The sequence below is a fragment of the Mesitornis unicolor genome, unplaced genomic scaffold (assembly GCF_000695765.1).
Source record: "Mesitornis unicolor isolate BGI_N332 unplaced genomic scaffold, ASM69576v1 scaffold575, whole genome shotgun sequence".
Classification (NCBI taxonomy): domain Eukaryota; kingdom Metazoa; phylum Chordata; class Aves; order Mesitornithiformes; family Mesitornithidae; genus Mesitornis; species Mesitornis unicolor.
Genome location: NW_010184629.1, coordinates 333 through 20,607, shown reverse-complemented (window position 1 = coordinate 20,607; position 20,275 = coordinate 333). Strand labels below are relative to the sequence as shown.

General features: G+C 49.7%; 1 protein-coding gene across 1 annotated transcript in view; it reads left to right on the top strand.

The window, feature by feature from the left end:
* NECAB2 (N-terminal EF-hand calcium binding protein 2) overlaps nt 1-20,032 on the top strand; it is a gene marked incomplete at its 5' end in the record, with an annotated part of 35,959 nt that extends 15,927 nt beyond the window's left edge. Inside the window, 12 exons of the mRNA XM_010184514.1 lie at nt 804-829; nt 3,580-3,677; nt 9,945-9,949; nt 10,514-10,550; nt 15,425-15,519; nt 17,607-17,725; nt 17,908-17,993; nt 18,760-18,816; nt 18,943-19,055; nt 19,338-19,415; nt 19,735-19,826; nt 20,004-20,032. Of these exons, the coding sequence (XP_010182816.1) occupies nt 804-829; nt 3,580-3,677; nt 9,945-9,949; nt 10,514-10,550; nt 15,425-15,519; nt 17,607-17,725; nt 17,908-17,993; nt 18,760-18,816; nt 18,943-19,055; nt 19,338-19,415; nt 19,735-19,826; nt 20,004-20,032 (835 nt within the window). The remainder of the gene's footprint in view (nt 1-803; nt 830-3,579; nt 3,678-9,944; nt 9,950-10,513; nt 10,551-15,424; nt 15,520-17,606; nt 17,726-17,907; nt 17,994-18,759; nt 18,817-18,942; nt 19,056-19,337; nt 19,416-19,734; nt 19,827-20,003) is intronic.
* Between the last annotated feature and the right edge of the window lie 243 nt (nt 20,033-20,275).

Sequence of the window (20,275 nt, the reverse complement as noted above, 5' to 3'; positions counted from 1 at the left end):
CTTTCCCTAATCCACTTATGTTGACAGGGCAGACAGGGCAGGGATGAGCCCAGTTAAAGAAAAAGCTTTCCAAGAACACAAACGGATTGATGAAATATAATTCTATTAAGAGATCATTCCAATGCTTGAATGGCACTAATAATTGTGTGGGAATCTGAAGCACAGAGATTAGCAGCAATCTTTATTTCCCAAACAGGTTGTCTGTTGAGATGTCGTTACGTAAACTAAATGTTCATGTATTAAGAAGTAATTGTGTGATTTTTGCCTGAAGGGAGTCCCGGGTGGGAAATGTGCACACCCCCATGGATGCTTCGTGGGGGCAGAATCAGGAGGATTGATCCATCTAGAGAAGCAAATTGTGCACATTGTTATTATTGAGTAAATGGGAGCAAACAGATTCCTGTGCTACACCGAGTGCTGCACCAGGTGGATATCTGGGAGGAAAGCAGAGGGGTTGCTGTGCCGGGTGGGTACAGAGCTCCCCGTAGGCATAGGTCTACCCCTGGGGCGAATGCACGGGTCCCCTTTTCTCCCTCAGGGAATACCCAAAATAACATGTGAGCTGCATGGATGCTGAAGATGCAGGTGTGTGGATGCCCTGAGTGGCACCATCCACTGCCTTCTCCTTAGGCTGCCCCCACCAGTGGCTGGGGGATGCTGAGGGAGTGGGTGATGTTGAGGGTGGGTGTCTGGGGATAAGCCTAAAGAAATCCTAACTATATCCTTCATCTGTGCTTTACGTTAAAATCTTCTTTCTCTCTTTTTCCTGCTTCCTCCCCTGCTTCGTCCTCCCCCTCTTCCAGCAATGTGGACACCAAGGAGCTGTGCGGTGAGTGCGGTCCCTCTCATGGGGCAAAAGCAATCGCTACGTGCACGTGTGCTTTCGAAGGGTGCATGAACCCATTCAAAGCTGGCAATGCTGTGGCGGCTGCAGAGCTGGGGTCTCAGCACTTCTGCTGCTTCATCTCTTAGTCCACAGGAAAATTGGCAAAACTTTTCTTCATTTTCTTGCAGCACAAATGGAGTCAGAGCTGAGCACCCAGCTCCCGTTCAGTACAAAGCCGGAGTTTAATTTCTGGCAATGTCATGGCTCCCAGCTCTGCTCTGAAGTTCAATAAACCAGTATCGCTCCGTGAGACCCACAACGTGTTTCTCCCTAGGCAAACCTTCGTGTTTCCCAGCAGGCTGCCTCAGGAGCACACCACCTCTGCTGCACCTCCCACGGCTCGCAGAAATTAAAGCCTGAAAAGAAAAAATCTCTGATAACGTTTTGTGCCACACCTTGACTAAAAAGGGAATATTTCCTGCTGGGATTTCTGAAGGGCTTTGCCTCCACGTGAGGTGACTCCTGCACAGGGCTCCTGCTGCTCGCTCGGGTGTGTTTTTCTTTTAAGCCCTTGCTGTCCATTGCAGCCTGGGGGTCTGCCCACATGAGGACATTGCCTGGGGTCTCTCCCCTCCTGGTGTACTTAACCCCACAGGATTTTGAGTATTCAGGCATGCAGCACCCTTTTAACTGGTTATCTCTGCTTCTTCTTGTTTTGGTACCCAAGAAACTAAGCCTTCCATGAAATCCTTTTGGTTTGCCAATGGTACGATGGACTTGTTCCCATCGCTCCTTTTTCATCATGTTAGGTCTCCAAAACCCTACACCTCATACCACCAACTTTGCCAAGAAATACAGGGGTAGTAATGTGTTGCTTGGCCTCACCCTCCTTCCTTTGTCAGTCTGATAAAATCAGAATATCACACGGCTGTCACCCAACGTGATCCCACCTCGCTGGGGGTGAAGCTGCCAGGAGAGGAGGGAAATAAACCCATCACCTCCTGCAGGAAGCTAGGGGGTAGGATTGTAGTAAATCTGCTTATCTGCTGCATTCCTTTTTTTTTCCTGCCCTTGCCTGCAATGTCTTATTTGCTTGCCACTCTTCTAAGGGTTTATTTAAATAGAAAATTTTGGTTTGGGGAAATGGAAGCTGTGGTCTCTCTCTTGAAATGGGTTGTGTGTTGTAGGATGTCGAGAGCATCTTAAAAGGGATTTTGTGATCCCTGCAGCTTGTATGAGAAATTTGGTATGGCTTAATCCAGATCAGGTCGCATCTCACAAAGTTCTGGGTTTTTTTTTCCTGCCAACAAATGCAACAATCCTAGACTGTCTTAAATACAGCTGTGTAGCTGTTACCCCCAAAGGAGCTGCCAGTCATAGCTGAAACCACTTAATATGCCCAGAAAATGCCCATACAGCTGCCAAATTGTACCTGCCACCCTTCAGTTTAGATGAAACACAGGCATTGCATGCAGCAGTACAAGCCATCCAGAGAGCCCAGATGTACCCTACAAACAGGGGATGCATATCAGCCCCTTGCAAACCGCTGGGGTGGTGGCTGGGGGCACCCACCTCCTCCCACACCAGTGCCACGTTGCGGTGGTGCTCGTCATCTCCTGAGCATCCATCCCATTGCTCTCTGCAGGTGTGTAGGAGCCATGAGCAAGATCTGTGTAGGGTAGGAAGAGCTGATCTCAGATGTTCCTATGAATAAATAACACTAAAACAGTAGAACTGAAGACTTTGGTTAAATTCTCCTCCCAGGTGCTCCCTGGTTGGTCTCCAGGGCTGTGCTCTGCCCACAGCAGCTCATTTCTTCTGAAGTACAAGGGCCTAGCTTCTGATTTCAGGACTTAACAAAACTGATTTTCCTTTACCTTTAGGTTCTGCTCGGCTTTTCTTTCCCGATTAATCAGAAGGATAACACAAATAAACACGCTGCAGTGAGAATAAGCTGTTTGGCTTCACACAGAACAGCAAACAGCTGCTGTCAATCACGCTGTGACATTCCGGTTTCTGCCAAAATCCTCTTCCCCTTGGATATGTTCTCAGGCTGTAAATAGCTATAGGCACTTCTAATTAAGCCAAGAGAACCTAATTAGTGGGGTTGTTTCCTGGAGTTTATGTCTTGTTGCATTCCACAGAGATGTCACCTCGGTGTGAAGCTTCGTGTCGTGGTGCTAAGGAACGGCGCTGGTGGCTTTTAAGGAACAGCTTTTAGCTGTAATCGGTGTCAGTCACCCAGAAACTGCGTAACTTCACGTCTATACCACAAACTCACTGCGTGCTTCGCTGCCGCGCTTCACTTCTCAGTGAATTTCAGGACTCTGCATCTTGTGCATGAAGCAAATATTTGGGTGCTTTGAGTGGCAAAGACTGTCAAGGGAATGGAAAGGGCATTACTTCTGAGACTTCTCCCTCCATGCTGGCAGTAGGAGGGATGAAGGCAAGATACAGTCAAATGCAGAAGTTGGCATGGAAATAAAGCACCTGTTAAGTTATTCTCAGTGGGAGCTACTGTGCCTTACATCTCTTTCTTATGATGGTCCCAAACTTCATGAGAATTGCACCACTTGCCGTCCCTGCAGGACTAGTTGTGACTTTGGGTCAGGATATAGAATACAGAAATATCCCTGAAACCACACTCTCAGGTTTTTCTTTCCACCAATAAATAGACCTTACTGTGTCGTGTAGCCTCGAAGAGTTAAGTTACATCAACATTTCCCATCATGTCCTTCTTGTTTTTTCCCCAGACTATTTTGCTGACCATATGGGAGACTACGAAGACGTCTTGGCCTCGCTGGAGTCGCTGAACCTCTCCATCCTGAAGGCAATGGACTACACCAAAAGGGTGAGTCCTCCTTCCTGCGCCTGTGCTCCACGGGCTCAGAGCAGATGGTGCAAATGTTAGCAGAGCATCTAAACCCCAAGGTCTCCATCCTATTCAGCAGCGTTGTCTCCTTGTTCCGTTGCATTTGTAAGGTAAGTGGATGATGGCAGTAACAGGATGACAGTGGATTTTTTGTGTGTTAACAGCAAATGAATCTTGAAATCTTGGCCAGATTGTGAACCAGGGTTTTGTGGCAGAGCCTCATACCTTCTCAGCACCCTTCCTCAGTCATGACAGGCAGTGCTCACTCTACTGTGGCTCAATGCTCTGCATTGCCTGAAGCTCGAAGGAGCTCCAGTTGTCTTCAGACAACACGGCCCATGGGTCTCTTGGGTGGCATTTTGAATGCGTGAGTTCTTGTTAGCATCATTATGAGTAGTTTTGGAAATGCCATATTATAAAGCTGCTGTTAAATACAGCTGCTGCGTTAGAAGCTAGAGGGCTGTATGTTTGCAAGACTACAGGGGAAACGCTCTGTTTTGTATGTGCAGGGGACCGCCAGCTGCTAAAATCCCACCACGTACCTTAATGTTACTGTTAGTAATGGACAGTAATATATAGTATAATAGTAATATATTCGTGATATTTATTACCTCGGGATAATCAATCCTTCTCCCACTTCTACCTTTAAGCATATTTGCATTGTTCTTTTGTGCCACGATGAGAGAAAAGCAGTCTTCCTCGTCACTGGTGAGCAGTAATGCGATGCACTGAGGACTGAGCCAAGGAGGGAGGTTTTGCTTTTCCCAAGCACCTCTAAGGGCTTCCCGACTCAACCCCAGTCCTCCTCTGAGTAATCCAAATTGAAATCTCCCTTGCATTTATCTTTGAGGCTACAGGAGAAACTCAAATTGCTCCACATTACAGATCTGGTAATGATAAGAAGTTTTAGGAGTTAGAATGGGAAACAGCAAATGTTTCTCCCCGCTGGTTGCTGGGTAAAGAGCCTGATTTCCTTGCTTTATCCAAATCCTTACTTTTTAATGTTTGTGAGGAGGGCAGCGTGGAAAGAGCAGCCATGTATTTCAGAAGTTGACGTCTTGCTATAATAAACTAGAGGCAAAAGTCTGGCCAAGCACTGATCTCTCAAGTGTTTGTGAATTTTGTAATCAACACTTAGGAGAGGGTTAAAAATATCAGGACAAGAGGGATAGTTCATTTTTTTTCTAATTAAGTTGCTGAGTCTGTTCGTGCCTCATTTATATTCATTATTAGCAAATTTTCTGGCAGTCCGATTTGCCAACTATGTACTTTAAATATGTGTTAACATGCTAATAGATATCTTAGTAATTCACTCCAACTTGCTATTCGTGATGACTTCCACCACTGCTTTTCGCATGTGAGGTTAGTACATATGGCTAATTCCTCCCAGTATTTTGCAAGAGGAAGGTGGCTTATTCCCTGTTTATAGATCAGGCATCTGAGCATGTGGGTATTACCTTGCGTAAGAAATCCGCAGCAGAAGCAGGATGGTTATTCATAATCCAAATCCACTGGCTTCATAAGAGCATCTTTCTCCCTCCTTGATTCAGCAGCTTGTGGCAGGATTCACCTGCCTTAATTGCAATGGATAAAGATGATTTACCTGGATCTGAGCTGGTCATCCTTATTATGATCTAGTAGTTCAATGGAGGGAATGGGGAGTGGGATGTGCTGCTCTTCATCACCTGGCAAGGTTTTTAGCAAGGGAGCTGATGGAGTGAGACTCCTTCAGGGAGAGGAGCTGGCAAAGATGTAATTCATTGAAAACATCAGCTCCCTGCTGCGATTTTGTGAACAAAGTGGTACAAACCTCATCAATGAATTATTCAAACATAGGCACTTTGTTCAGGTAAAGAACTGAAGGGAAAAAAAAACGCCTAACAACAAAACAGAAAATAAGCTGCTGTAACTGGTAGATAAACTCATCTCCAGTGTTCAGATAAGACAGACGTCCAGGCAGCAGCAGAAGCTTTTCCCAAGTGCAAACCACAGTGCTTGTTTCTTTTGAGATCTGAAATATTTCACTATCTGTTTTCACAAAAAGAAAAAAACCCAAAAAACTTGTTTACTAGACTTTCTGGTTTTAGTGTCAGAGAGTTAGAAGAAGACTTCATATTACCTGAACTGATAGAATAATCTGCCTGCAGTCTTCTCAACAGATTCCAGCCCTGCATTCCTGTACCCACCCCGCACTGGGGGTTGTTTTATGTCCTCCAGGTTGGGCTCCCACCCCTGGGCTAAGGCCTCAGCCCCAGGGAGAAGGCTTTTAATCCCAGGACTGTGAAAACCAGTGTCAGCTTCCCTGTGCTGATGTCAGGGTGTTTAGGAGATACGTACATATGACTGTATTTTTAGAAATACTGGATCAAGGAAAAGACTGGCAAAAAAGCAGGTTTGGTAGGAGCCAAGTATGGTTCTGTGCCCTCCATGGCTCAGGCCCATTGCTGATTCTCTGCAGCTTTTCCCCAAGGCTGCATCCTGCGAAGGGCTCAGTGCTGATGCTGAGCACCGTGACCCACAAGACATGCTCCTGCTTCTCCCTATTGAAATAAGCATTTCATCGGCTGGAGAAAACTATCCATCATTTGAGACTGTTCCTTATTCCCTTCTTTTCCCCTCATTTAAAAAAAGTACTTATTGCAAATGATAAATGAAGCCTAACCTTCTCCTCTGGTGGCTTTCTGAGGAGAGGTGCCTGCTGATGAGAGGGGCTGGATAGCCATGGTATTTAATTGCTGTTGATATTTCTCACCTTAAAAAGACAACTGATTATTTCTCGCTCATAAAAAGAGAAAGCAGCAATTATCTGGTGTTGGAGGAGCTCATAAAGTATCAGCAGTAATTAGATTCAATAGTGGAAGGTCTCATAGAGCAAAACAAAAATCTGTCATTGTAATTATTTTCTGATACGGAGATGTCCATGCCACATTGAGATGACTGCCAATGACAATGGGAAATGCAAAGTTAAATTGGAGAGAAAGGAAATTAACTTTCAGGACCTTAAAAAAAAAGCTGACAGTGGGAGATGTTCTTATATAGTTCTCGTTTCAGTGCAGTCAGCAAATATCAAAACCAACGTGACTGGGAAGGGCATGGTTTGTGTGTCCTGTATGGGTGGGAGCAGGTTGAGTTGTCCTTCCCATTTGGTTACTGACCTAGTGCCTCGGGCTGCCCATGATGGGATGGTGTCCAGCGAAGCCACCACCATCCCTGCCAGCCTCAAGGGGAGCAGGGGAACAGCCCCGGGGAGCTGGAGGGAGAGTGGTTACCACTGAACACCACCCTCACCCAGACGCCCCAGGAAATGTGCTTTACCTTGGTAAAAAACCCACATTTTGTGGTCTTTTGAACCCGAGAGGCTCAATTAGCCCCGTTCCTGTCGGATATGGCTTCCACCACCTGCTACACTGGGGTTGCTCCTGCTTTTGCCAAATAAGCGTCGTGCAGCGCTGAGCATGGAGACATTAGCACAGCTGACCTTTAGCGGTGAGGAAAACTTTAAAAGCAAGCTGCAAAGAAGTCCCAAAAATGCTGAGTGAGAAATGCTCTCAAGGACAAAGCAGCTCAGATTGAAGGTCAAATCGTTCCTTCCTGAAGAAGTTCCCTGTTGAGCACCAGACAGGTCCAAGAAGTGCTGATAACTGTCCTTGGCATAGACCTGTCCCAGCTGGAAGAAGAGTGCTTGGAAAGCAAAACTGCCCAAAATTTGAGCTGAAATTGCAGCACTCTCCTGAGCACATACTGAAATAAAGTGGAGATGATCCTTCTGGTGCTCATGGATGCGGTGCAGGGAAAGTCTGTGCTGTTCTGCTTCAGTGAGGGCCAGAACAGGGCAAGCAGAGCAGGGGAGGGAGGTGCTGACAAATCAGAGGGGATTCGGAAACTGAATTCAGGGAGGAGTGAAGGGCAGCAGGAGGGGTCTATGGAAGAGGCCTGAGGACCTGCAGGTGGCCCTGGACCACCCTCTGCTTGATCTTCAGCATCACCTTCAGTCCTGGAGGGGAGCAAAAGGAGATGTCAAAGACAATGTTTCACTCCTTGCTTGCTTGCTGCCAGCTCCATTGCCAGTCTATCGCTTGCCAGAGTCCTTTCTGTCTCATTTAATGGTCAGGAGTGGAAATAAGCCCAAGTGGTGACACACTGCACAGCCCCGAAAGCCTTCTCATGTCAAGCAGCCAAATACCACACACGTGTCTTATGGACAGGGACCGTACCCAAACCAGCTGCAAACACATTTCCCCTTGAGAATTGTTATTTAGATGAGAGAATATGTAAATCATAAAGGGAAAACTGAGTGCACTGACCTTCCGCACCAGCTGTGGGTACTCCAGCAGCACCAGGGAGCCCAGAGGTATATACATACGGGTGAATAGTTTTGCATACATTGTTTGTGAGTTAAATTGTTTCTGCTGCAATTCACCCCTCTCGTTTCTGCCTCATGAAATGCTGTTGCTGAGCGCAGGAGATGCAGGGTTCCTGGGGCTCAGCAGAAACCACTGAGGTGGGCCTCCTGTCCCCACTGCCCATGCTGGCGTGGCCACGTTCTCCCCCAGCAATCAGCCACCAGCAGCACCATGCAAAGGAGAGCTTGTTTGAGCGGCTTGGTTACAGCCCCAGAGCAAGCGCCATCTGCCACCAGTCTTGGACGCTGAAAATGATGGATGGTGGGGTTTTTCTCGTTTTACAGCACAGCAATGCAGAGTGCTCTCATTTGCATTCTTACCTGCCAAAATTAAGCTTGCCAAATATGATATTGCTCTTTTTTGAATGACGACACCACGAGATAAAATAGTCAGTAGAAATAATCCTTTAAAATAATCTTTTCCTCCCACCCTCTCGCTAATCCTTCATCTCATTCTTTCATTTTACTTGAGCAGGTTTTCTCCTGATGAAACCTAGTGCTCATCCTGAGGTCACCTGCATCCCCTTGCTTTGCTGCAGCGGGAGGCTGGCCCGTGGCAGGGTGTAACAGCAGTGTGGTGGTACCAGCTCTGGGTTGTACTTGGCCCAAACAGCGTGAGCAGCTCCAGGCTTCCCATAAACGTTGTGAACTGGTCCTGACTCGGCTCACAACAAAGCATGGCGAGCATCAGCTGAGCTCTCCTGCTCTGGGCTTGAAGCTCATGGGGTACCACTGCAGCGCAGCACATCTGTTGCTTCATCTTTCCTCCTTTTCTCCTTTGAAAAAGCACTTCTCTGGCTTCCTTGCTGCCTAACACGGGAGTATCTTATGTCCTGGTACTTTGTACCTGTCTGTACCCTGTCCCGCCCACGCTGTCATCACCTTGCCCCTCAGAAGCACTTGGCCCTCCTTTAGGGCTCAGATTGGCCAGTTTGCCTTTCCTGGGGGCTCAGATCATTGTCCATCCTCACCTCTGCAGTGTGGAGATGTGCCCTGATGTTTTAGGAGTTGTTCTAGGGATTATTAGCTGCTTTTTTTTTTTCCTCTTCCGTGGATGGGTGATTTTATGATGAAACACCAGCTTTGAAACACTTTTACAGTGCAGTTAAAGATGTATTCATGGTGAGTGGTTTTGGCTGAAAAAAGAAAGAAGCTGCAATGGGGCTGAGTCATCTTTCTGTATATTTTGAATGATACATTGCTGAGCAATATCTGTATCAATTTCTACAGCAAAAAAAAAATGATGTGGATTTCTGGAAAAGTTACAGGACTTTATAGTTCAAGAATAATCTAAAAGGAAACAAAGCATATGTGTCCAGCTTCTCAGAAAGTATTTCTGCAATTCGTCTCTGAAGTTAATTTCAGAAAATATTGTGCCACAAATTCAAGCGAAAAGTGCTACTGCAGTTCTGCAAGAACTTAATTTTCCCCAACTTTCCTGTCCAGGCTCCAGACCACAAAGCCGATTCTCCACGCGATGCCATCCAGAGTGATTTCCTTGCCAGCCCCACAGGGCTGTGCATGAGATCCAGCCAGACTGCCGGGGAGCACAGCGGGGCTGGCGGGGAGATGAATCTTAAGAAGGTCTCTCTTGGAGCTTATTTTTAGGCGAAGATGTTTATTCACTGCTCTTCCTCTTGTCTGTCACTGCAAAATTCACGTCCCTTCTCTTGCTCTAAGAAGGAAAAGCATCTTCTCTGGAGGTCCTGCTTGTGCTACCCTGGCTCATGGACCTCCTGTAGGATGTGGTCTTCCTCCTGCCTTCTCCTGTATTAAGGCTATTGCTTCTGGGATTAGATATATGGTATGGCGAAGGAAATAAATACACCAGACATCAGTGCAAGATGTAGTCCAAGAGCAGCTTTGAAGGAGCCACCCAAAGGAAAGGCAGGGATCAAGACAACACACAACCAGCTGGTACAACCCGGCTGAGCCTTCAGCAGCTTGACCATCCCACGTCGCTGCGTCTGCAGGGTCTTGTGAGTAGGTCCTGTTTGGAAAAAAAAGTCTGTACTTTCCTTGAAAAATTTAAATAAAATATGTATTAATTTACTCTCTTGTGGTTACTAAACACAGCTGATTAGGGATTTGTGTGAAGGGAAAGGCTAATTATAGCCAGAGTGTTCAGAAGGAGGAGGCCACGCTTCATTTCCCAGTCTGTTCTTTGCCAGCTAAGTGGACAAGGTGTAAAAAGTGCTGTATGCCTCTTGATCCATAGGTGAGCTCAGGGTATAGCCCATGCATGGGCCAGCAGATACCTGCCCTTCACATCCACGTGGCTGCAATGAGACATAGCAGGGTTATGGTACAGCAGGGAGATTTTCTAATAATGAGGAAAAGAAAGTCCTCTGATAAATTGTTTGGGAAGGGTCCATGGCAGGAGACCTTCAGGATCAGATGAAGCAAACGTGAGCCAGGAAGGGTCCAACGCTGAGATTTATAAAAGGAGGATTTTATAGCAGAAGATTTTAAAGACACATCTGATGCTGTCGGGTCTTTTTATCTGAACAGGTGTCTCATTTGGTTTTTTAGGACTGTTTCAGGAAGGCTGAGGGTCTTTCATATGTTAATGCTTTCATTTATCAACTATTTAAGTGTCTGTTCTCTTCAGGTTTCTTCTACTGGTTATGTGCCAGGCAATCAGTTTTGGGTCTCCGCTTCTGAAGGGTTTTAAGAGTCACGGGGAAGGAAAGGAGCGAGAGGAAGGTCTGAGTGTTATTCTAATTATAAGAAAATATCTCCGGGAAGAAAACAGGCAATTATGAGCAACGAATTTGAATCAGCCACTCAGAGGTTACAGCATGCCACATGCTTGGTTTTTTAAAGGGGTGAGTGGGTGGAAGATAACCTCTCCATCATCCTGGGATGAGGTTTGACAGAGGAGTTTCATGGCCATGGCAATGGATTTGTTGTCGGGTTGAGTTTTTTTGAACTGGAGGAAAAGAATGGATGAAACAGAATTGGCTTTGGTTTCCATTTGAAAAGCCTCCTCGGTTCAGTGCCATTGCTCTGCGGGCAATAAAAATTAGGGAAGCCATCTATGTCCCCAGGCTTGGTAAATGTCAGCCAATTTGGCCAGTCTCGCTGGGAACCGGCACTGGAAAGCCTTGTTGGTCAGGCTGCAGTGCTGCAAGGCAAAGGGAAAGGTGCAGGGTTGTCTCGGGGGGGTCTCCAAGTCCATGGGTGGCGCAGCATCATTTATATTTTACATCCTGTAGTCTTAAATAAATAGTTAGTGACCTTTAAAAATGCCAGCAAAGAAGCTTTGAGATGCTCAACAACATCGAAAATCTCCTTTTTCAGTCATTTGATAGCCACAGAAACACGGCCATGAGAGCCCAGTTTTGGGCTCGATGCTGCTGTGGGCAAGTCCAAGCACTCAACAAACCCCAAAAAGAAACCCAGCCGTGATTTGCACTGGCATCACATCCCAAGGGTGTTTCCATCAATTTGGACAGATCTGGGGCAAGTGCATGTGGAAATAAAAGCTGGAAGAGCCATGGCAGGTCTTTGGGCAGCCTGCGCCCCAATGTGTGCAGGCGCTGTGCATGGGAAGGTGCATTACAGGCACATAAAAAGCCTGTGATGTGAAGAGAGGGGTGAGATTTGGGGCTGTGGATGTAGCAAAGGCAGAGATGCCGTTTTTCACCCTCCTCTGCCTCTTTGGTGGCCACCGTGCTCCTTCCTCAACCAATGCTTGCCAGCAAAACATTCTGCAGCAGGGTAGGATCTGCGATGCCAAAGTCTTTCTAGCCTTGAACTAATGGACGAGCTGGATGGAAAAGGGCAGGCTTGGACATGTGCCCCTTCAAGAGCTTCTGGCATGAAGCAGCTTCATTGAGCAGCAATTATTATATTATCTCCATAAATATTTTAGCTTCTCAAGCAAAGCGAGGAGGAAATAGCTCTTCAGGGTGAAATTAATAAGACCAAACCTCATTAAATCTCCCTAGGACAGACTGACAAATGTTTTAATAAGACGATGGGAAGGATTCCTTTGGCGCTGGTCTTCTTAATGACTTATTTTTGCAACACCAAATAGGACATTTGTGGGAGGAGAGCCCAAGGGATTGCTGAAAAACCTCCAAGCACATGAGTTTCAGAGCAAATGTCACAGCTGGGTTGGCAAATGGGGAAAAAAACACCACTGTTGTTTTAATATCAGAGCTATTGGACTTGCTGGCCTGCCTGGGATAAACAGCACTGAGTGGGTGTAATATCAGCCCATGGGCTCAGGGCATCCTTGGGAGATGTGGTCTGAGATTTTGGTGACTATCAAAGAAGAGTACAGGGCAGCGATGGTGCAGATCTCTCTGGAAAGGGACATTAATGGGGAATTACTGCATCCTTCCAGTGCAGTAAGTGCTTTGAGCAGCAGTGAGGGGACCTCGGAGCACAAGGGCAGCCCCCAACTCTGGACACCTCGGGCACTTGCATCCAGCCCCCATGCTCGGGAGGGCAAATCATGTCCCAGAAATCAGCGCTCTTAATTAAAAGATTGATCCAATCGGCCACTCGAAGAGAAGCGCATAGCTCCACGTTTAGCAGCAGCAGGGGTGTGCAGGTCTGTATTCTATGTATATTCTATGTGTTCTATACATATATATATGTTCTAATATATAATATTCCATAGGTCGAGAGAGGTTCTCCTCCCCCTCTACTCTGCCCTGGTGAGACCGCATCTGGAATATTGTGTCCAGTTCTGGGCCCCTCAGTTCAAGAAGGACAGGAACTGCTGGAGAGAGTCCAGCGTAGGGCTACAAAGATGATCAAGGGAGTGGAGCATCTCCCTTGTGAGGAGCGGCTGAGGGAGCTGGGGCTCTTTAGTTTGCAGAAGAGGAGACTGAGGGGAGACCTCATTCATGTTTGTAAATATTTAAAGGGTGAGTGTCACGAGGATGGAGCCAGGCTCTTCTCGGTGACAAACAATGATAGGACAAGGGGTAACGGATACAAACTGGAACACAGGAGGTTCCACTTCAATTGGAGAAGAAACTTCTTCTCAGTGAGGGTGACAGAGCCCTGGCCCAGGCTGCCCAGAGAGGTTGTGGAGTCTCCTTCTCTGCAGACATTCAAAACCCGCCTGGACGCCTTCCTGTGTAACCTCATCTGGGTGTTCCTGCTCCGGCAGGGGGATTGGACTGGATGAGCTTTGGAGGTCCCTTCCAATCCCTGATGGTCTGGGATTCTGTGATTCTGTGATATTCCACGATGAGTGATATCGTAGGCCACAGCTGCCCTCCGCTGAGGCAGCAATCAGATCCCCAGTGCTGGCAATCAGAGCAGGGCCAGGTGCGAGAGTTAATCAAAACTGACCTGTAATTATAGCAGAGCCTGTTTGACCGCCTGATTAATATATTTACGCCTTCATTTTGGGCAGGCTGCTGGTTGCAGGGAGGGACGTGAATCGGGGGAGCAGCCATGGAGGAGAGGAACCACAAAAGAAGTTGTTTCAGATCCCGAATGCAACGATATGTCTTTGCCAAGGAGATTTATCGATTTAATACACCTTTCTTAGCTAGAGTGTGGGTACTGGGGGATGTATTAAATGATAAAATAATTACCTAGGCAAAGGGGTGGATTTGGTCCAGTGTGGGGCTCTCTTCAAAGCCTTTCAGCAGAGGATGATGAAGGGTGAAGTATCTTCACAGTGAATTTAAGACATTGTCCATACAGAATTGTTCAGATGTGATGTGTATCTCTGTGTGTTCATGTATAATATGGTGCCTGGAAAGAATACACATACACACTTATATACACAGCATATATTACACATTGTGAGCAAGTTGTGAGTATTTTCCTAGGGAGAACAGCAATCATCCAGCTCTCCAGGAATATTTGTGACTGCATTCAATTATTTTTTCCCAATCCAAATGCTCAGCAAATGTTTCCCCATCACTCCCTTGGCACTGTTGCTGTTTATTTGTCTGGTGCCTGTGCCTCCCACGGAGGGGACCTGGTGTGGTGCTGCACCAGTCCGAGGTCCCTGCCTGCACAGGGCAAGGGGAAACTGAGCAGGACTCGTCAGGAGATGTCAGAGCTCAGCACGGTGGCACCAACCTGGTGTTGGTGGTGGTTTTCGGTCCTGGTCCAAAAAGCCCAGCAGCAAACCCCTCTGTAGCGGACAGTAAAGCACAGGCAGCCCCGGGAGCCTACATGGTCCCATCTGCTGCTCCATTCTTTGGTAAATTAAGGCAAAAATCCCAAAGAGGAGAGCGAGGGAAGCATAAATCTTCAGTTCGTGCCACTCAACAGTGCTACGGCAAGCAGCTGCAGGAGATCATGAATCCATCATGAATCGTGCGTGTCCCCCAAAACCCTGTGACTATGACAGGGAAAGACGCGAGTTTTTGTGTTAGAGAGAAGGCATTAACCACCAGTTGGATGCTCAAGAAGCTGTCAAGAAACTCACGCTCGCCTACCAAATCAGGGGTGAGAAATCAGCTCTGCGACCAGTTTTCCCCAGAAGCGTTTTGTCCTCGGCTCATTCTTCTTTTATGATTTAAAATAGGAGATAAAGGCCCTCTGGGTTCTTGTGGAGCTGCTCCAGTTGCCATGGAAATGACTCTTGTTAAGCTCTTTGCCATAAAACAAGAATAATTTGCTTTGGGAAGCCTAGGGTACTCATGTTGTGCCAGTGCGTGCTCACTGGTGATGCTGGGACCACTCCGGTCTCACCTCCGAGCTTGGTCATTGCTGGTGGCAGGCAGGGAGCCAGGAGCATCTGTCCTCATCTCATGGCACCAAAAAAACCCACATTTTTTTTTAGCTCTAATGCCCTAAGCTTGTTATCTTCAGCCAGACCTGGTGTGGGCAGTGGCCAGCTTGGGCTGGTTGAACTGGAGTCAGACCAGTTGGACCAGTTTGGGTCTGATTGTGCCAGTGTCCCATCTCTGCTGGTGGCTGGCAGGAGGTGGAGGAGCAGGAGCGTGCCATGGGCAGGATGCAGCAAGGCTGTGCTGGGGAAGGGGCCCTGAGTGCTTTACGCATTTAATATATATGGTATTAATATATACAGCAAATATTTTAATGTCTATTAAAGTAGATTTTTATCTATTATTTTAATATATATTATCATATTATATTATTTAGCAGGTGTTAAACAGCAGTTAACAGTTTAACAGTTGCTCATAAAACATTTTATGAAGTGAGGGGGGACAGTGGGTGCTCATTCCTCATGTGGCCCTTGGGGACAAGGAGGGGACCAGCTCGGTCGTGGGATGCTGGGCGGATGCTGGAGTAGCTGGGGTGCTACAGCTGGGTCTCACCGCGCTCGCCCTCTGCCTTGGCAGGGGTACGGGAGGGGCAGGGCGGGGGGGCCCACTTTTTTTTGAAGGAGACGGCGAACCAGACCCAGTCGCTGCTGAGCTCCGTGGAGAGTGCTGTGGATGCCATCGATGAGCAAACCAACCCTGCCAGGTCTGCAGCACCTCCTTCCTGCTTCATTTTGGGGCAGGGGGGGAGGAAGAGGAGGAGGAGGATGGTTTTACCGAGCAAGGGACAGTGCAGCAGACAGTGTGCCGGAGAAAGGGGAGCCAGGCTGAGCTTGGAGAAGGTGAACGAGACAATTTCAAGATTTCTCAAGTGGTGGCAGGGCTAAAAATCTAAGGGTTGCCTGGCAGCATAGCCCAAACCTCAGCACAGCATCCCTTTGGTGTCACAGTGTCACTTACCTCCCCTGAGTACCACCGTCACCGGCTGTAACCAGGGCAGGTTACCACGGAAACCGTTCATCAGATGCTCATGAAGCAAATCCCTCTCCTCCCATACCTGCAACACAGGAGGATGTGGGATGCACGGGGTGAGGGGGGTGCCTTGGGGATGCATGGAGAGATGCCCTGGGGATGTGTGGGATGATGCCTCGGCTTTCCCGAGCCGTGGGCTGGCAAAGGAGGCCAAGGCACATGGACCACAGAGAGGGAAAAAATCCCAGCTTCCTGCTGGGACACTGCAGGGGCTGGCGTGCCCGAATGCGTCACCACAGCCAGGTCTTGGCATTTTGGGTTTTAAGATCCTGGCCAGGTGGCAGTGGGGTGGTCTCACAGGAGCTGTTGGGCTCTGGACAGCTCTGGTGACATCTCAGCAACTTTCCTAAGGAAAATGCTCTGAGTTTCATCACCCCACGTCACTTCCTTCTCCTCATTTTGGAAGGAAACCGCTGGCCTGTGGCAAACCTTGTGCAAAACATGTGGGAAAAGTAAGAGCTCCTGGGAAACAATGAGGAGGATACAAGCCCAACATCAGACAGAGCAATTAGAGCCCATGAAAGGCTTTGCTGGCTTTTATTTCCCAACGTGTGGGCCCAGTTCATAATGAGGACTACTGTAGTTCTTTTCTCATGGTGATAACAGCAAAAAAAAACAAACCCAAGGAAAACCAAACCCCACATAAAATGATCTCATGCATCCTCATGAAGACAAAGAGGTGGCCTGAAAAGCAGCAAAATAAAGAGCTGTAAAACAAGTGCGAGAGCAGAGTCTGAGACACCTCATTAAATTGTGATTAAAAAGAAATTTCTGTCTGTTCTCGCCTAATTTCCTGCCTATTGATGGGGGATTATTTGGCACTGGCAGTGGGATTATTGCACAGCCTGTATGGATGGGGATGTTCCTGCCACCTTTATCACTGTTCTTGTTTCCTTATCTGGAGGATGCTCTTCAGGACCAGCTCATCATGTCCCTGTGTGTGTGTTGGGGTCCACACTGACTGGTTTTGGGGGACAGCAGCAGTCTGGACATCACTCCCTCAACACCAGAGGAGCAAGCCAAAATTGCCTGGGTTAGCCAGAGAGGGTAGAGAGGGCACCCTGCTGCTGTGTGATGAGGGAACGGGGTGACTGGGGTGGTAGAGGAGGGCAGGGATGATGCTGGGCAGTGTTGTGCCCATCGACCCCCTGGTGCTTGGTGTGCTGTCTCCTCCCAGGCACTTCCATGTGCAGGCAGCCAGCACGGAGCTGCTCTTACGACAGAAATGCTGGAAACCCTTTGAGCAGCTCAGTCTCTCTCTCTGCAGCTGAGGTTTCCCATTGGTGAAGGAGGAAGGAAAGAGAGGGTCGTCCTTCCCAAAGCCCATTCCCATAACCCATTGCCATCTCACCACACATGTATGGTAGCTACAAACCCTCATTGGGATGACAGGTCTTAGCATCTTCTCTGGCTTGCAAGTGAATGAAGGCTTGAAGGGGCGACCACCGAGGAGCTGAGGCTGGATGGTCATTGATGTCACAGGGACTCCTTTTCTCCAAGAGGTGTTGCAGGATGAGCCAGGCCAAATGGGCTTTGCAGCCCCAGAGGAAGAAGCAAGGTGGAGGAGATGCTGTGGTGGATGTGTCTACGTTCTCAGGGATAACTGTAGCTGCAGCCCATTGGTGGGACACATGGCCAGGGGGACAGGCTTTCCCTGCTCATGGGCAGCAATTTGGACACGAGCAGCCTGTGTGTGCAACTTTTCCCCTCTGTCAGTCAGGCTCTGCCCTTCCTGACACCCTGTGTGCTCTCTGGTTGCAGACACTACCCCAGCAAGGCTGGCCACGGTCTGATGGACACCTGGTATGACAGCCCTGTACCCAGCTACTCCCCCACCAGCCAGATGGTGCCCAGGGAGCATGGGAAGAGCTTCCAGACTGGTAAGCGGTGCCGTTTCCGAGCTGTGCCAGCAGCCTGGGGTGGCCCAGGGTGCTCGGGGAAGGGAGCTGTGGTCTTGGTGGCAGCATGGAGGAGATGCTTGGCTTCCTCAGAGGGCTGCAGGGCTTTTGTGGGGTGTCCATGGGTGCCTCTCACTCCATCGCTGCCTCCTGGCTCTGTGCAGGGTCCCCCGACACCAAGGCGGAGGGGCTGGAGGGACAGATCAACAGGCTGGCCGAGCTGATCGGCAGGCTGGGGGGCAAGGGAAGAGCCCGGGGTTTCGGACAAGGTAAGAGCCAGCGTTTCCATGGACAGGGCTGTCCCTTGGGTGTCCCTTGGAGGTGACCAAGAGGTGGCTGCACCCATCGCGGTGCCATGGCGTGCACGGTTGATGGGTGGGAACTGTGTTGCTGGTGGTGGTGGTGTTGAAGGATATGATGTCTGATGAGCTGATGGCAGCTCTTGGATGTGGAACAATTAACTGGGAGTTTATTTAAAGAAGGAAAAAAAAACATCAGGAAGAAGGCAACACCTCTTGCAGCGGCAGTCTTACCCCATCTAGGGACTGAAGGAGAAAATGTTGCTGTGCAGGAGATGTCTCTGAAACCCTCCTGGTTTGTAGTGTCAGGGCAGAAGGGAACAGGGGGACAGTGGTGCTGTACGTGGGGAACAGAGAGGGGCTGTGAGGACTGAGGGCAGAAAAATGTCCGTCATGGTTGCCTGGAGCATACCCAGGGCTTGGAAAGAGCGAGGGGGCATTGATGAGGGGTGGGTACCCCTGCTCCTGCTCAGGAACCATTCAGGGACCATGAAAAGGTGAAAAGGTTTTGAGGCTGACGCGAGGCTGTGGTGTCAGGGATGTTGGCTCCACCGGGAGCATGGGAAGCTTTTGCAGAGGGTCTTGATGGGGAGGTGCAAACAGCTCTTGGAGCCATTCCATGCAGAAAAGGGGGCACAGTGTGTCACACTAAGGTGGACAGAAACCCACCGGCCTGAGAGGGACCCACAGCATCAGCCCAGCCCTCCCTTTTCCCAGACTCTCTGGTTTGACCTACACCAGCGGCTGTCGGACAGCGAGAGCACGGCCTGCACGGTGAGAGCCCGGCCACCACCCGTGGGGTATTGGGGTGTCCCTGCAGCGTGGGTGCTGGTGGGGGTGTAACCATGTTTTTTGGGGTCTCACACGCTGCTGTTTCGGGGGGGGGGGTGGCCCTGGCAGTACCTGCTCCTGGTGCGGGCTGAGATGACGGTGGCGCACAAGCATCTGGGCGAGTTTTGCAGCTCCCTCAAGCAGTACCTGAAGAGCGTGGCCGGGGAGCGGGACTGTTTCCAGTGAGTACCCCCGGGGCGATTCAGGGTGCCAAGGGGGGAGGTAGCGTTGTCCAGCTGCCCACACACCAAGAGGTACCCAACCAAGTGACAGGCTGAGGCAACAGCCCAGATTTGGGGTGTGGTGGTGATTGGTCACCAAAACCCTTTTGCATGGGCTGGGGAGTGCTGGGAGGGGTAGGGGCTCCCTCAGCCTGGGCTGCTGGGGCTGGGGTCATTCTGCAGAGGCTGAGGGGGAGGGATGCCCCATGATTTGGAGCTCACCCTTGTCCTTACTCCCACCAGTGTCACCGCAGTGAAGCTGCCCGATGGGGTCACCTTCATCGTCTATGAGTTCTGGGAGACCGAGGAGGACTGGAAGAGGTAGGGAAGAGGACACAGAAAGCTCAATTTTTTGAGAAGGGTGCTCAGGCAGGGCTGATGGCAGAGGTGAGGACCTGTCTGACTGTCTGTCCTGTTGCTGTGACAGGGAAAGGAGGCTTGGGAGGTCTCTGTGCATCTCCCACCTGGGGATGCTTTTGGACATGGGAGGTCTCAGCATCCTGACCCACAGCAGGGTGCTTTGCCCGTGGGGAGGGTGGGCACCCAGCCCCTGCCAGAGTTGAGGAGGTTGTGAGGGGAAGCTGGGATGGTGATTTAGGTGGGAGGAGGCCACCACCCGCTCTCTCCCGCCCCGGTGCAGGCACCTGCAGAGCGCAACCTGCAAGGGCTTCCAGCACGTCAAGGTGGACACCCTCAGCCAGCCCGAGGCCATCTCCAGCGTGGCCGTGCCAGGTAGGAGGGCAGCCACGGCGTAGGGTGAGGAACAGGGACCCCTGGCTGTCAGGGAGCAGAGGTGGGCAGGGGGCACAGGGTGGGGGACAGCTTGGGCTGGGCTAGGTGGGATGTGGGGGGGACCAGGGTGATGTGGGACCAGGCAGGGGTGACCCCCCTGGTGCCGTTCCCCTGCAGCTGCCTGGTGCACCCTGAGCCGAGAGTGACCGCCGGTGCTGGGGTGGGAGGTGTCGGTGTGACCCGTCTGCGGTGAAGGAAACCCCTCTGTGTGTCCCCAGCGCCCCACAGGGTCCCCACCCCAGTCATCCCATCACCTGGGTCACCTCTCCTTGGAATGGGGCGGTTTCTTGGGAGTTGGGGTGTCCCCCTGGGGTCCGTCAGGGTCGGGGAGGGCACCCCCCAAGCAGGGTCAGACAGAGAGTGGAGGAGGCAGGGTGCAGGCAGGGGGT